This window comes from Larus michahellis, chromosome 1, assembly GCF_964199755.1.
Source record: "Larus michahellis chromosome 1, bLarMic1.1, whole genome shotgun sequence".
In the NCBI taxonomy this organism is placed as follows: domain Eukaryota; kingdom Metazoa; phylum Chordata; class Aves; order Charadriiformes; family Laridae; genus Larus; species Larus michahellis.
The window spans coordinates 59,908,605-59,925,505 of NC_133896.1; the positions used below are offsets into that span (position 1 = coordinate 59,908,605).

The 16,901-nt window shown below is 39.0% G+C and overlaps 1 protein-coding gene across 5 annotated transcripts in view; it reads right to left on the minus strand.

Annotated features, from left to right (window-relative positions):
- Positions 1 to 16,901, minus strand: part of RFX4 (regulatory factor X4) — a 98,993-nt gene that overhangs the window by 40,438 nt on the left and 41,654 nt on the right. For all 5 annotated transcript variants that reach the window (XM_074580888.1, XM_074580897.1, XM_074580879.1 and 2 more), the window contains 6 exons: positions 12,592 to 12,653; positions 7,296 to 7,509; positions 6,392 to 6,469; positions 4,411 to 4,574; positions 1,952 to 2,052; positions 131 to 189 (listed from right to left, as the gene is read on the minus strand). In XM_074580888.1, coding sequence (XP_074436989.1) covers positions 131 to 189; positions 1,952 to 2,052; positions 4,411 to 4,574; positions 6,392 to 6,469; positions 7,296 to 7,509; positions 12,592 to 12,653 — 678 coding nt within the window. The remainder of the gene's footprint in view (positions 1 to 130; positions 190 to 1,951; positions 2,053 to 4,410; positions 4,575 to 6,391; positions 6,470 to 7,295; positions 7,510 to 12,591; positions 12,654 to 16,901) is intronic.

Here is a 16,901-nt window from a genome sequence, read left to right on the forward strand (position 1 = left end):
AATAAATATTGGAGACAAACTGCTAACATAATCTCTTCCTCTCTGGGTAAAGCCCAGCCTGCCAACTCATAAAATTATTTGAAAAGTCAGTAAAAATGGCATTCAGAAAACTTGGGTAACAAATATTTACTTGGCAGAGATGATTTAGTGATGTCTGTCGCCGGAGTATTTGTGAGAATCTTCTGGACACTACAGGAAAGAAGAGATAAGTATTTACAAACTGCACTAAATGAAGAAAATTATTTCTGAAAATACTAAATTAAAACAAGAACAAAAAAAATACATCCAGTTTCCTATATACAATTGTGGCTACGTGAACTTCATTCAAATAGCCTGGTTTTAACTTAGTTTAAACCTTGACCTCAAAACTTAAATCTGGATGCTCAATCAGTTTTACAGAGGCGTATCACAAGCAGTGATTTATAGATGCTGTGAATAATGAGATGACAAGAGAAATGTAGAAGACAATGGAAGAGCTTCACTTTTCGGCATAGCAAATTTTCTCTTGATACACAAAAGAACTTAAGACCAGAAAGAACTATTTAGTAGAAAGAAAAATGTTGGTGCAAGAATAAGGGGGCATAAAATAATGATAGCTAAATTATGTGTGGAAATTAGAAAAGGTCTTAATGCAAACAATTTTTGGAGGAGTCTTCTGACTGGACTAGTAGGAGTTAAAATCAGTTTCAGGTGCAATTTGATCAAAGATTCTGAAAGAGATGTACTAACATGGTATGGGGTAAGATGGCCCTGGAGGTACTTGCCAGTCTTCTGCTCCTATTTTAGCACTTTCGAAGCAATATGGACCTTATATCAAGGTATTTCCCATACTTGGATTTTAAAATGTTGTATTGTGCATCTTTTTTCTGTAATACGGGACTCAGGAACCGCAAAACTGACCAAGGCTTGCAGTTCATCCTGTTAGCACCTCCATTTGCACCACAAATTCTGATGAGGAGGAAATAATTGCAGAAGCAACAGAGGCTCACGTAAAAGGTAGGATGCAATCAAGTTTTGCCTTATACTACAATCACTGAAGACTTGTAGATCTATCCAAACAGGCCTTAGATGTGGTCACAGAGTGGGTTTTCCCTCTGTACTGTTCATAGAGGCAGTTAAAGAGTACAGATTGAGAATGACTAGAAAGCCTGTCTCTTTCTCTCTCCCTATAAGATTGGAAAAGATTTTGCTGTTGCAGATTCTCAATATTTTTGAACTGACAAAGATGTGATAAAGCATATTCTCAGCTCTGACTTTGTGTAACTTTTAAAATAAATTAGTAAACAAGAATAAAAAAAAAGCTAAAATGAGTTGTTCCAATTTACATCCTGACTGTTCTCAGTAAAATATACACCTAATTTTCCATGCTGATCAACATAGTTAATCCTTCTCCTAAATTAGTTTTTTTTTTTTTCCTTTAACTTTGTGGTGTGGAATTTAGTGCTCATGAAAGGCAAAGAATTGAGAGCCGTGAAATAAAGCAGGCTTTATCAATAGGTGATGTGCACTGCAGGCATCTACAAAGCATGTCTGAAAAGGACTAGTGCCCTTTCCTGTGGTGACAGGGTAATTTGATCTCCTTCATTTTTAACTCTGGCACTTTTTTGAGCAAGGGCCTCAAGCTGTATTCAAATTGTGCTAGCCTAAAGGTTTGTTTAATAATTTCCTTTGCCTAATATCATCCCTAATGTTTGCTTACTATCAACAAAATTAATTTCTTATCAGAATCCACAAGAAAGGAAAAGCAATTATTCTCATTTTGAGCAGTGCCTCATTTCACTAAATGAAATTGGTTCTCATGAACAAGTGGAGATTGTAAGTGAATACAAGATTTATAATGCTGACAGTTTTTAATTCCTAAAAGAACACTAGTCTCACTTCCAATTAATTTGTAATCAATAAACAGTATATACATTGCAGGTTAATAGGAGAGAGATTGGGCAATACATACATTCAAATTTGATATTTCGTAGGTTTTCTGGTAAATCATGGAGAGCTACTTTCAGCCACTCATCCAGTTGCTTTGCAAACTTTCGGATCACCTGCGTCAAACTGAAAAGAGAAATCACTACATCATAACGTGTTTACTCTGTGCTTTATACTATAAAATCTGTGAATGTGTAAAGACTATGAGTCTGTTATTTACAACTCACTATTATGCAGAGTTGCTGACATATTTTGTTTTGTAGGCATGAAGAAAAACGTTTCTGAACTTCTGAAAACATTTGCAGGAAAAGGAAAACATCACCATGTTCAAAACCTCACAAAGAATGGAAGTCTCTGTACTGCACTGCTTTGATACTTACAAACAGCATTCTTAGCTTGAAATAAAGTCATTCCCACTCTGTACAAACATAAAACCATAAAATCACAACTGTTTAAAGAAGACAATAGATCAAGCTTCGGATTTCAGCTCAGCTGTGCCCACATTTATACAGATGTACGCAGGGATCTGCAAGTGAAGTAACAACCAACTATGCTGCAGGCTGAAGCCAGTAAATGGGTGATGATGGTGGGGAGGAATTTCCACGCCAAGCCCACACAGGCTGGGGAAGTGGGGCTGGAGCAGGACCTGCCTGTTTAGCTCTGCACAGGACAGGAGCTTTTCTAGACAAGTGAGATTTCTCTCTTCTCCTTTACTATGCTTTCCTGACAGCTCCATCATTTCCTGCTAAACTTGGTAGGCAGCTCATTCTGCCCTTCTTAGAATTGCTCAGTATAAAATTATCGTTTTCCAGGAAAAGTTGCAGGGTGTTGTGCAGGGGACCCGAACAGTTGGCTCTGCCGGACTGAGCTGCACTGCGCCTGTAGCAATACTCAAAATACACAAACAAGAGAGAGAGGAAAGATGCAAGGAACTTTCAGCCAGGCAGCTTTTTCTGTTTGTACTCCTAACAAACTGCAGTGAGGACAGAGCTGGTAGAATGAACATGACCATAGGCCTGCTCTGCTCCATGCAGACACCTAACAAGACAGGGGATGGATGACAACTGCTGCACCCACTAAAACGTGGCCTTTCTGGACAGCCAACGTTTGTTCCCAGGAAGTCCTTCAGAAGATTCTGGCTGAGTCAGCAAGATTTCCTTCAGGAGCTTCCATTGCAATGAGACCCTTCTTCACCCCCTCCAGTGCAGGCTATGGCTTAATAGCCACAATCTGGCCCTTTATATGCATTACAAAAGTCTATATTCACACTCAAGTCTCTCCTTATTTGCTATGAAAGAACTAAGCAGCTTGAGAAAAGGACTGCTGTTCTGTTTAATCCTTCCAATGAAATAGATTTGGGGGGGTGAGGGGCAAAGCCTGTAAAAATGTACGTGTCTTATCAAGGAAAGCCCATGCTTATAACAGGTTTCTTGTGGAAAATATACTTTGCCTGTACTTTAGCAGACACACAGTGCACACAGGAGAGCAGAAAAACATCTTGAAAACGTTTGCCATAATTAGAGCCACTTTAAAATCTTGAGGGCCAAATATACCACACCAATAATAAACTTCTAGAGCAATATTCTCAAGAAATGACTCAACCTCAGGAAAGCATCAAATAATACTAAAGGTGCACACATATATTTAGAAAAAGAGCTTCCTGATGTTCGTATTAGGAAAATCAAAGGGTGAAACAGGTTGACTGTGCTCAGTGATTAAACTTTTTGCTGTGAATTGTTGATCTCTGTCTTGCTTTGCTGTATAAACAAGACTTCTTGGACTCAGATGAGCTCCAGGTAGGAAAAGAATAGTTGAGATCTAACACATGGAATGGAAAAGTGAATTTAGCTTTGAAACAAAGGAGACAAATATTTGTTAATATTAATAAAGTGATCCTAAAATAAGCATGCATCTGTTCTTCATAGCACAGTATTTAAAATAAACCAGTTTGTCCAAGACTTCACAAGTATGATCTTCATGTTTTATACTCCTGGCAAGCAGAATGACAATTGGGTTCCAACAGTGTAAACAGAGACAAATACTTAGGCTGCAGTGTGTGAATATGCATGTGAGCGTTTACAAACAGAGCAGCCAGGCCAGCTCCTCTTGTCACTACAATTCAGAATACTGTTATGCTGTTAGCCCAGACTAGCAGAAAAGTGCCTGAAATTTTCAGAAGACAGTGTGGCACTCTGCAGCCTGCAGATTTCTGACACAACCTGAAAGTTTGGACATGACTGTCAGCTTGATGTTAATAAACCAAGAAGAAGGTAGTATCCTTTATCATACAAAAAATAATAATTTTTTCACAATAAAAGTCTTGTTAAAATCTGAACATTTCTTCAGGAACATTGACATTGTGATTTAAACTCAGGAAATAGGTGGAAGCAAGTAGCTTTCTGAGAACTGGTGCCATTCTTGAAGAAAAGACATGTAACAAAGACAGCTGAGCTAAAAGTGGTCAGCTCTGCTAGCTATACTGACCTGTCAGGTAATGCTTGTAGTACCGTTGGCATCAAAACTCCAGAAATTGCTTTGTACAGAATTGAATCACAAACTCCCACTATATTCACTACAGTTGAAGAACCCAATACGGGCAGCATATGAGGAGGCATCCCTTGCCAAAAGTGCAGAAGAAAACTTTGAACCTGAAATCACAAGAAGAAGCAAAAATGTTTAAGTGAAAATAATCAAAGGCCCCAAGTAACACTTTCCTTAAATGACCCTGCTAACATAGTATATGTTTCAGCCCTAGAGCTGGACTGATGGTGTACAGCAGAGGCAAGGCATATTCCTTAACTAGACAGGCTTATATTGTAACGCAGCACACAGTGGGATAATCAACCATAGGGCAAGGTGGCACTCTGAATTGGTGACAAGGGTGTCTTTACGTTACTACTGTAGACACAACCATGGGTACCACCATATTTTTACCTTCCATCAACGGCTGGTGAGCGTAACTCTTTGGCTTCCACATGTCAAACCTTTTCATCTCTCTTTGCTCTCTGTCCCTGTATACAAAGGAATGCAATCTAGGGCTTGGTGGAGGGAGGGAGAGGAGGAGAGCACATGGCTAACAGGGATCAATATACCATTTTCTGCCTTCATTTTGGAAAGAAACACTACGCTTTTGGATTTCTTCTTTCCTTCACTTCATAGTGAAGAAAGAATGGAGAAAGGCAAAAAAAAAGAAAATGGGGAGGAGATTTCAGACACAACAAAATATACCTCCGAAAATTTTCATTTAGGAAATAAAGGTGTTATTAAGTGAATGGTATGATCAGTTCTAGAAGGGTCTGAACATCGGCATTCGTAAGTGATAACCTTTTGCACACAATCTGTACTGAAATAAGTAACCACACCAGGTGCAGTAAAAATATTTGCCATTTATATATTGTTGCTGCTCAGCCCCTTTGCCACCCTTAATCCTGACAAACAGATTCCCTAACAAAATGTAACATCCCGCTCTTAAGAAAGCGTTCTGAGACTCATCCAGCAAAATTTCCTGAATATCTGTTACATATTTCTCTCACATGAAAACATCTAGACTCAGTACAATGACTTAAAAGAGCTTCAGCTTTAAACCAGAAGAGTGTGAGAATTAAACAGTGAGAGGAAATAAAGCAAGGAATTTCTTGCCATTGTTCAGAAGACAGAATCAAAAGACCTGTTTCCTTTGATTTTTCCCAGGACCTGGATGTCATATTTGAATCAGACCCTCAGCATCCCTATAGTCAGATTTGTTTTCCTGGACTAGAGGCCTCCTCCATGTGTAACATAAAACTGCTTGCATTCCAGTAACATTTTATTTTTCAGCTCTAATTATAGAGCTGTCTGCATGCACTGCCATAAAGCCCTCAGATTCACTCAGATATGCAGCAGGTACAAACCTTATCCATCTCTAATGGATTGCATCAACCACTGAGCAGTGTGCCCGTTCCTAGCTGCACTGCAGTACAACTGAGCAACTGGGGACTTCAGCTACAGCTTTCTGGGATGTCTGGGAGGCTGTAGGACCCCCTGCTGCCCTGCACCATTGTTAATAGACCAGAAGAGCCCAACATTTTAGCTGTGGCACCTGCTCTGGGTTTGTGCTGAACACTCAGAGGAATTCCTTCAAACAGAGCTCAGTCCCAATGCAAAGCTTAGAAAAGTGGTGGTGGACACACTTCTTGAGTTGTGAGAACCAGCTTGTTCAACATCTTGTAAGGGGATATTGCTACCTTAATCCTGCTGGAGAATGATGAGACAAAAACATTCCCATTGCTTTTGTTCCTCTCACTCACACAGTGTTATAAGTGAGATTTAACGCTCTCAATAGCTAAAGTATAGCTATTGTTCATTACTCGTGAAAAGGATCAGCCACCACAAAACCATAAGTTTGTAATATCACATTCGAAATAAGGTCTCAGATCCATTAATACCTTATGTATCATTAAGCTACAACTGTAGTTTCCATCCATACCTCATCAAAGTTTGCTCTTATTACAGTGTCTAATATCCTCTGACAGTGAGTTCTATACATCATAATAAAGGTAGAAACCTGAAAAAAGAATGAGAGGGAAACACACAAAGGATCATTCTACTTAAGAAATCCACTTTTAAAACTATCAGAATATAGAGCACAAAAAAGTAAGTTTTTTCTTATCTTGCCTATGTACAATTGCCAAAATAATGAAATCGGTTAGAGTCTAGTTAGATTAGCTTTAAGATAAGTTTTCTTCTTAAAAGTAAATTATCCCTTTGAATTCATGGATTTTTCTATGTCAATGGGGATTCTTCAAATGTAAGAGGAGCAAAAAGCCTCAGTGAGATCAAAGACGAGAATGTGGCCCTAATTAGGACATAAAGAACTATAAAACCCTATTCTTTTGTCCACTTTACATTGATACTACACATGTGAATAGCATCAGAAAACTAGCAAGCTCAGCCAAGAGCAGCCAGAGCACTTTTGTCATATGTGCAGATAGGATTCTCTTAATTTCTAGTCTAGAAGGATAAGAAGCACGCTAAGTCCCTCTCTGCTCAAAAAACATCAGAACTGTTTTTCAGTTTGCCATCAAATGTGTTTGTAGACTAAAGAGCTATAACATACTGCAAAAACAGTTACCCTCAAACTTCATCTGCCGTACATAATGTAACTTTAAAAAAAGTGTGCCTGGGCTTTAGAAATATTGTACAGCTGATAGCATCAGCTGCCAATTTTAAGGGTATCTTACTATTATATGAAGAAATTAAGTCCTCCATAAATGAAGTCAAAGCATTATTAAACTTACTCTAATCCAAAGTCATTCTATTTTAGATAAAGCTTTCATCCAGAGAAGGGAAAAAACCCAAGACAAGCCAAGAAAAGATTTCCAAAGTGTTACCTTCTCCTCTGGCAGACTGGCTGGCAGATTTAGATCTTTGACATTTGGAAACTCTGGCAGTAATGTTCCCAGTTTGGATCGTGGTGAATACGCCACTGTCTGTTTGGTTACTTCTTTTTTTCCTGTTTCGTTGACCCAGGCTGCTCCTTTTTTAGAATACATCACATCATAATACTGGGAGTTTTCTTTCACTGCAATTCCATAATAATGGTACCTGATACATAGAGATGTATATTTATTTCATAAAGCGGATTGTTTGACAATTAAAAAGAAAATAATATGGGGTTAAAAGGAACTGAAAATGCTAATGATTTCTACATCAAAACAGACTGTGCATTAGTTTATATATTATAAACAAGCATTGATTCAGTAGCAGAACATTGCAGTAATATATTGGGCTTCCAATTTTCATTCCTTCTGGTAAAAGTAGCTCTCTTCAGAGTTAATAAAGCTGACTGTTTGCAGGGCAGGAAAATAATGGACTTCCATTTTTTTTCTTCTTAAAAAAAAAAAAGAAGCATCCTAAAGCTACTTGTTGGCAGAGCTTTGCTGTGCAGCTGCTCCTTTAGTTTAGCAATAAGCAGAGGTACAGACCCTCTGCACTGGCCCTTCTGTTGTTATTTCAGCTCCCTGATTCTCAGACTGTTGAGGGCTGGTTTGATCCCTGAAAAGCGCGAGTCTTTATTGCAAAGGAGTTGATCAGAAATATTCCAAAAATTGAAAACACTTCAACGAAAACAGAAGGGAAAAAGAGGCTTGTGCTAGAAAGCAACGAGTGGTAGGAAGTGTATAGTTCCAAATTATTTGCTCCATAACTTAGCATCAGCACTGGGCTTAGATCAGTGATGGATACTACACAATACTGTAACTCTGTCTGTACAGAACACAGTGGGAATTCCACAGTGTGGCTGTGCTACGGATAGGGGTTGGTGGCCCTGTAGCACAAGTTTGTGCTACAACTCAACTTTGTTAAAGGTGTTAATGGAAGCACTGATTACGCAGTCTAACCCTTGCACCAAAGGCAATCTTTTTCCTTTCATAATTTGCTGACTTTTATTTTACTTTCTCAGCTGTAGGCACCACCAACCCATCAGCTAAATTTTTTAATGACAAACGGCATCACAAAATTGTGTTGCTCGTATACTTTTGATTCACCCTGCTTTCCTAGAGGGAATTTTCAGCGATCAAGGACGTAAGGAGTCCTCTCCTTACAGCCTATCAAAAGCCTATCGGACCATGATGAGACACTGTCTTCTGGATCCCACTATGGTGGTAGGAGAAGTTACCATCTCTGGATATCTGCCGTACTCCCCAGACAGTTCCAGATTTCCGAGTGCTGCCAGCAGATCTGTTCCCTTGAATGGACCCTAGCTTGCTTTAGGCAAAATCAGCTGGTTTTACAAAGGTCATCAATTAAACTAGTGACAGAGTGGCATCTACGTGATGGTAGTTTAAACTAACTCAGGTGATGTTTTTCCTTTTTTCCACTCACAGTCATTCACCCACAGACCACTGTGTATCATAATCTCCATCAGAAAGTGGTGGTAAAGAGCTGGAAGCCCTAATCTTGTCTACCAGCACAAGTGGGCTGAGAGGAGGCCTGGGGACTTGTATCAATCTTCTAGTATGTGGCTTCCTTGCCATGCCCACTTTTAATAGCCATGTTGTCTATTAAAAGCATCTTGAATTCAATATTGAATAATCCAGGTGAGATTTATTAAAACATTAAGCTGGCATGGTATGAATCAGATTTCCTCACTTCAGTACCTTATAAAGACACAGTATAGGCTCCAAATCTGGCCATCAGGGCTTAGGCCAAAATGTATATTCCACATCAGAAACCAGGCTACAGACTAGTCCTAACCTGTTGCAGATAGATAATGGCAAGTTTGCGCTAACACTGTAGAAGTTCGGCTTTTTAGCTTGAATGGTAACAACTCCAGCTTGCAGTTCAAGTCCCCAGTTTGGTCTCCAGCAGCTGTCACGCATGTACTCCGCATAAGAGCTATAAAGCTCATGTATGTCCTGTGTGGCATGTCTGGGGTTGGGGAAATGAAAAGGAAATGCTGCAGGGAGCTAGCTCCACAAATTGCTGAAGGAAAGAGGGGAGAAAAGGGAAAAGGTCACAGCAGGCAGGACTGGAAAACTTCTAGGTGGACCAAGAAGTTTGTATAAGTTGAACAGCCCTTAGTCTCTTATATCAAGCTTCCTCTTAAATCAATTCAAGAAAAAAAATGAATGAAAGCCTGGAAGATGTAGTAGAATTTCATTGTGCATTATTTAATTTCTGCTATATTTCACTTGGCAGTAAGCTACATAAAAGAGTTTTCCAGGCAGTTTCAAAATCATACAGACAGCAATACCCCAATTAACCCTGAAATTTTTCCAGATAGCGTCTTCTGTCAGTAATTTCACTACCCCAAATGGCAAAAACTCACTGGTGCAGTTTACAAAGATTCTTTTGCAAGCACTTTTCTGTATTTCTATCAGAAAAAAAACCCCAAACCCAACTTAATTCAACAAACAGGGCTTGAAAGTTTGATCTGTAAAAGAATAACATGCAGACTACACAATTACTTTTGTGGTAAATACTGGAATGCTTTTTCCTCTCATGGATCCGGTATCTGCAGCACTCCTTTAAAGAAAAAAGTAAAACTCCCTTCACACCATGTAGTTTCCATCAGTTTAACTAACCTCTTGTGTCCATACTTGAAGAGTTTCAAGCTACAGTATAGAAAGAAATTGGCTTTTATGTTTAGCTGCCTTCTCACGGCTCACCTGTGGTGGAACTGTTTTTAAGCTCAGTGCGATAGGGAACAGCTGCATGCTTACAGCAATGAACCCAGCCGCAAAAAAAGAAAGCCTCACAACTGACGGCCAAGAGTATAGCACCATTGTAGCTCTGAACTTTGTAATGTTACAGGGCAGCTGTGCTATAAAAAGACTCAAGGCAGAACAGTGTGAAGTCAGATAATCTTAACCACTTCTATGGCTGAATTTCCTTTGGCAGTAGCAGGGAAGTGGAATGAAAATCATACTGGCAGCAATCGGTCAGCACAGAAGGTGATAAAGGGACTGAAGTGTTAACACCTAAAGTAATTTCTTTATGTAACATTTAATTGGAATGCAGTCAGATGTTTCTGAAAACAAAAGCAGAGCTCAGTTACAGCTGTGCTGGGTCTAGCAAGGAGTGTATTTGTTGTAAATAAATACAGTGTGCATTTAGTGAGCGCTTGTGTGTTTATACTTCTCCTCTTCATTGGGTCAAATGAGAATGACTCCTGTATGCTACAATCCTTGGGGTGTTAACCATAGATGAAGACGTAGGCATTCTCCTTTGGAGTAGAACAACTCAATTTCATACCTACTGAGGCTGTGAGATTTGAGTGACTATGATCACCCCCACAGGGGTGACCAGGGACTCTGAGGGGCCAAGGATTTTGCAAAGCACAGACAGCATGCTTTACAGAACCCCCTTCTTATTTCCTAGATAGGGAGCAGAACCATTGCAAAGGTGTCGTGAGAGGAGTATGTGACATGAAAGCCCCTCTGATAGAGTCATAAAATGGTTTAGGTTGGAAGGCACCTTAAAGATCATCTAGTTCCAACCCCCTGCCGTGGGTAGGGACATGATAGGCATGCAGGTTAGGGGGAAAATACACAAGAGATATTAAGTCTCATTTATTTTTAGCCTCATTGAGAGTAAAGAGACATAGATTTTTGAGATGCAAGACACCATCAGTCAGGAGATCAAGAGCATCTTGCCTGCCTGAGAGACTCTCCAGTTTGGAAATACAGCAGTGCTCATCCCTTTCGTTAAACAGGAAGACAAATGACAAAGTTGTAGTCAATGTCAGAGTGATTTGATGGCTGACAGTGGGTACTCTCATACAAATGCTTCCATAAAGCTACTTGTACACACTTTCACTCCACCTTTCTGAACTTCCAAAGAACTTATATTCAGTGCTAAATCCTGACTCTCTGAGTCTGGACCCATCATGCTTTCCTAATATGCTGTTGGACCAGCCCAGAATTTGCACCCGAGAGATTTCTGGTGGCTCTGTTATGACTGATGTTATGGTAGCTCTGAATTTGCACTTGGGAAGAGATTTCAAATCTTCAGTTAGCTGCTTAAATATGGCTGCTCTAGAAAAAGAAAGCTGAGTTATAAAAATTAGGGGAATCTCAAGGTGGGGAAATAACATTTGGTCCCATCAAAGAGATACTGCTTGGGATGGACCACTTGTTAGAAGAGCACAGTAAAGGTAATTTTAATGGCATTTTTTTAGCATCTTAATTTCTTTTTTTCCTTTAAAGAGTGGGTCATTCTAGCTTTAGTATGTAAGTTCAATTCTGATAGCATATTTGTTTCTCAGTGTGTAGCAATATTGTCTTTCTAGGCTTTGTTTTAAAAGGAATGCTTTACCAGCAAATACGCTCAGGTTTTCATTTCCCCCTCCATAGTTTTCCGCTTGTGATCTACAGAGACTACCTTTAGACTACCCTGTAGAATTCTATGAGAGCTAATCAAGAAAAGCATATATATATATATACACACACATTTAGGGGACTTATGCTTGCCATAAAAAGATCCAAAGCTCCGCTGGAAAAATTTCATGGAGTCCACAAGCAGAAAAAAGTATAAAAATGTCGCTGTATCCTTTTTATAAATTGGTAGAATCACATCTTGTCAACAATTGGAAAAAGTCAAATACTCCAGAAAGTGCGTTGTTCTTTCTGAATCAATTTCTCATTACGAAATTAGGATGAACTGTTTTCAGGAAGGACCATCTTTTGGCTAAGGCAATAAACTAATTCCTTGATCACTTACAGATATGTTGGTTTACGTTAGACAGGAAAAATGGCGGTTAAATCCAGGTTTGTGGACAATTTCAGTTTGGGCCAGTGTATGTTCCAACCTAAATTCCAGATAGCATTCTGCCACTTGTCCTCCAAACCGAAATATGATGTTAACCAGCTGTCATTTCCCAGCTTCCAACAGCAACTCCCTGCTAGGTGTGAATGTCCTTTACATTGTGTAAAGTGAGTTGAGATGAAAAACATCATAGGAAAAATACGGAAAATATTGCTGCTGAAATCAGTAAAGTGTCCATTAGACACCTTTGCAGGACTATCACAGCTGAATAGCAAAGACTATAATAGAATCTCCATCAAAGTTGGATTTTAAGTTCCCAACTGGACAAGTTATTCCCTGATCTTATATTATTCTATTCACTTAAAGCCAGAGCCAGATGGGGCCCTGTGTGAGATGACAATAATACCATACACTGCTTACTTTGATTGGCCTCTGGTTCCAAGTCGTCTTGTCGTTAGCTGTGGAAACTGTTGCCTTATTATCTGCAAATAAATTGCACTGATATTAGAGAAAATTTAAAAGCATATTTTCTAATACTTAATTTAATATAGACTGTTAAGACAGAAAAGCAGAAAAACTGTACTGCAATGTCAGCAAAATTCATGGCAGAAGAAATAAAAAACCCCAAACTTTTGATATTTTCCATTACTGAAAGAAGAGAAATAGATTTTAAAATTCAGTATAATTCCATTACACAGAATCACAGAAAGGTAGGGGTTGGAAGGGACCTCTGGAAATCATCTAGTCCAACCCCCTGCCAGAGCAGGGTCACCTAGAGCAGGTTGCACAGGAACGCGTCCAGGTGGGTTTTGAATGTCTCCAGAGACGGAGACTCCACCACCTCTCTGGGCAGCCTGTGCCAGTGCTCTGCCACCCTCAATTAACTACTATTAATTTAAATAAAGACTTTCTGAAGTTACTGGAGTAGAAATCATTTCCTTAAAATCTAAGGTCAATTCTGCCTCTAAACTAGGGAGGATTGTACCTCAAATTGGCCTAGTATTTATTTATGTCAGTTTGCAGGATCAACAAACTTGGGTTTGCTGCAAATAGAGGAAACTCTCCTTTTGAGAGTTTTGGAGATCACAGTTCTTTAAAGACCTTCACAATCCTGCCATTAAACAGCCCTTTTTCTAAAAGATGACGGCCTGAAAAGATTTTGGTATCTGACAGTGGCACCACTTCTACCAGGGAAGACTCACTGTTGCATTTGTAAAGATAGCTCGTAATCAATTTATCCTCTATGGAAACAAGTGCACCTCAGAAACAGCAGGGTATCATCAAGAATCTGGACTTTAGTCTGTCAGCAGAGATTAAAAGAACATTGCTACTGTAAAACAAAACTTCTTTAGTGCCACATGCATTTAAGGAAATGCATTAATGAATGTAGATTGTGCCTTCAGTAATCAGAGCCTCTGTCAAGCAGACTAGTCCTGATGAAAAAGTTCACTGTAGTTGCTGGAAAGGCAGCACTCAGCACCTCACAGGATTGAAGCTGACTCTCAGTGTGGTCTGCAGTACAAGGAAAATTCTTCTGGCAGAACACCCGTGCAAGAGAGACTGCAGTAAGCCTTGAGGATTCACTTGCAAAAGGAATTTATTTTTTTTTTTTAATTTGTAATCTATTTTAGTCATCTTTTCATTATATAAATTGCTAAGTGTTTCCTCTTTCAGGGGGACACCAACTAATGTTAAGGGAAAACAGGCATACAAGATGGAATACAACTGCTCAACCAGAAGAAAATGTCAATTAAAATTGACTAAATAATATAGATTTTTTTTCTTCATGAGCCATTTTGCCACTGTGATAAATATTTAATTCTGATTGATGACTGAAAGCTCTGGAACATGTATTTGGATCAAAAGCTGCTATATAAATAAAGACATTACAATGTCACATATTTGACCATTTCTTCAGTAATATTTTCTTCAGCAAATGTACAATCAGCTTCCCTCTGTACCATGTAAAAATTGTTCTGTGTTGGTTTCCAAGAGCTTTGTACAATGTGGCTGATGTCAAAAACGCAGCACAGACTCAGAGTCGCTAGGTTGTTCAGCTTTAATTTCTGGAGCAAAACTTCAGCAAACAGTAAAACACTTTTGTGGAGCTGTGAAAGTTCAGCCTAGCTGTTTGATAAATGAGCAGACAGGCAAGCAGCCCTTCTTTCTTTTTTTGTATGGATTCAATGAAGCCTGCCTAAAGAACACCACATGCTGTTCCAGCTACTGATCTAACATTCCGCAACATCTCAGCCTTCCAAATTCCCTTTAATTACACATTAATCCCACCCCTCTCTCTTTCATTTTCTGCAGACAGGGTTGGGGGCTCCACAAGGCTGTGGGAAAAAAGGCAGCGTTGAAGAACTACTTTCTGGGGATGGTTTTTCTGGGCTAGGGAATTTTTCTTTTTTTTTTTTTTGGTGGCAGTTATCATTCAGAAAATACCCTTCCTCTCCAAAACTTGATTTTACACCAGTAGACTCACAAGTAAATCTTAATATTAGGGATACTTTTACCTTATTTTTTCTTTTGGAACAACTTGAACCTATATTACTTTCAAAGTCTTTCTAGCAGTGATGAAGCGTTACAATGCACACTGTAAATGCTACTTTATGAACCATATGCCGTGGGAGTTTCTGGGATTTAAATAAATCAGCCAGTTCCTACATACCAGGGCAGAGGTGATCAGGAAAAGAGAAGAAAAATGGAGCAGCTGATCAGATGATCCCTTTTTCTTTTCTTTGTTTGTTTCTTTTTTAAATCCAGCACATTTTAAACAATGAGACACACCTTTCAGAATACAGCTGAAAAGTATGCATCACTTAAAGTATTCTTTACCAATAATAATAATAAAAAGAATAATCTAGCAAACTATTGGAAAAAAATGTCAGGACTTTTTGATCTAATGGTGCATATATAAAATATGTATAACATGGCATACTCATGCTTGGGTGCTGGTACACATAAGCATATGGGTATTTGTGTTGGGAATAAAACAAGCCAAGTACTAAAAGAACTAGCTGCTCATATAAATGTTTATATTCAGCTACATTTATGCAAATGCCACTGTAATGATATTGCCAAAGGCAGTGAGATTTCCCTGAAAGGAGAGAAGTAGTCAGATCAGGAAGGACAAAGTGGAGTTCTCTGTGTGCTGAAATCAATAGAAAAAGCAGAGGGTACAAAGTGTTGATTTTTAAATCATACTTTTAGGCTGAAAAGTCCCTCTATAAAATACATCATCATTGTGTTTCATGCTTATTAACTTTTAAAGACCTACAGAGAAAATGAGTTAATTTTACAGCTGGGTGGGGAGGGAAGAAGGTTCCTAATTGCCGGACATGAAAATTCAGGTTTGAATCTGAAAACCAAGTTGGATCATTTTCCTTTCATCACTGCAATGGGGTTGCGCAAGCAAACGAATCAAGAACAGACCACGCAGTTTGAGCAGCTTTCTGAATGGAGCCCAGTCCCTGGTTCTCACAGCAGCGCTGGCTTCTCAACAGAAGCAGTGGGAAAAAGATCTCATGGGTGGTATCCAAGGGAATTTTGGAGCGAACAGGCCTTTTACCATTGTCCTTCAATGGAACTGAAATTTCATCTCATACTTCTCCAAAGTGACCACAAATCCAGCTGCGCTATGAGATCTGCTGAGTAAAAGGGTACAGGTTTTACATTTTCCCAGTAAAATTCCACCTAAATTATGTGGCAGTTTTAACTGTTAGGCATTTTTTTTATGCTACTTGCCTTTTTGGTTTTCAGACAGATGTAGACCGGGAGTTTCACTTGCAAATAACTTCTGTCCCTACTATTAGCCTCAGAAACCAATGCTCCTTCAATTTCTTTCTCAGTTACTAAACTTCAGTTGCGTTCTTCATCTCTCTCCTCTTTGCCCTGCCCAATACCTGATCTTGCTTTATACCTATAGAAGATCTCGTATGCCTTTCTTGATTAAAAAAAAAAATAAATTAAGAACCGCCTTATCTTTTTGCACCTCCATAGTTCTTTCAGTGGTTGCCTACTGTATACGTAAGAGCCAAATAGAAGTCATTACATTATAAAACAACATAAATATAGTTTACACCTTTTCAGGGGACTACTATACCCAGGTCAGCATTCGTCTAACCCTTTTGCAGGCAATCCTGATACACCGTTTTAGGAATGCCTTTAGAATATAAAGGGACCTCTTTCTTTCTGGCAGGCAGTAATCTTTCCACTCTGAATGTATGGGGCAGCCAAAGTGAATGCAAGAAAGAAAAGTTTTCCCTTATCATTCTCTCACACAGAGATTACAATGCTGGTAGTACAACACTCAACATAGATTGCACAGATCTTGGAGCTAACAGGATTTTCATCCCATTTTGGCTTTTTTAAACCTAGTAGGTGGTGTCTGAATAAACTTGAATTAAATATCTAGTTACTGGTATTTTTGGTCATTCTTAAAATAATGGAATAAAAATGAAATAAGTTACTTAAGTATCTAAGCAAATCAGATACAAGCTTTATGAGCTATAAAAACACACTTCCTCTGTAAAGGTCTGTACTGCAGTCTGCACAACCTGTTAACCTGAGACATGGCTAACTGCAGGAGTTGTTCTGTTACCTGCAGACAGCTGCAAAGGTGTATTCCTTCATCCTGATTACTGCCAGCTGTAATTTCTGCCATTGCAGCTCTCCTCACATCTCCAGCACTGTGACATTGCAACACAAGCAGAGCCAGCCCCAGCTTT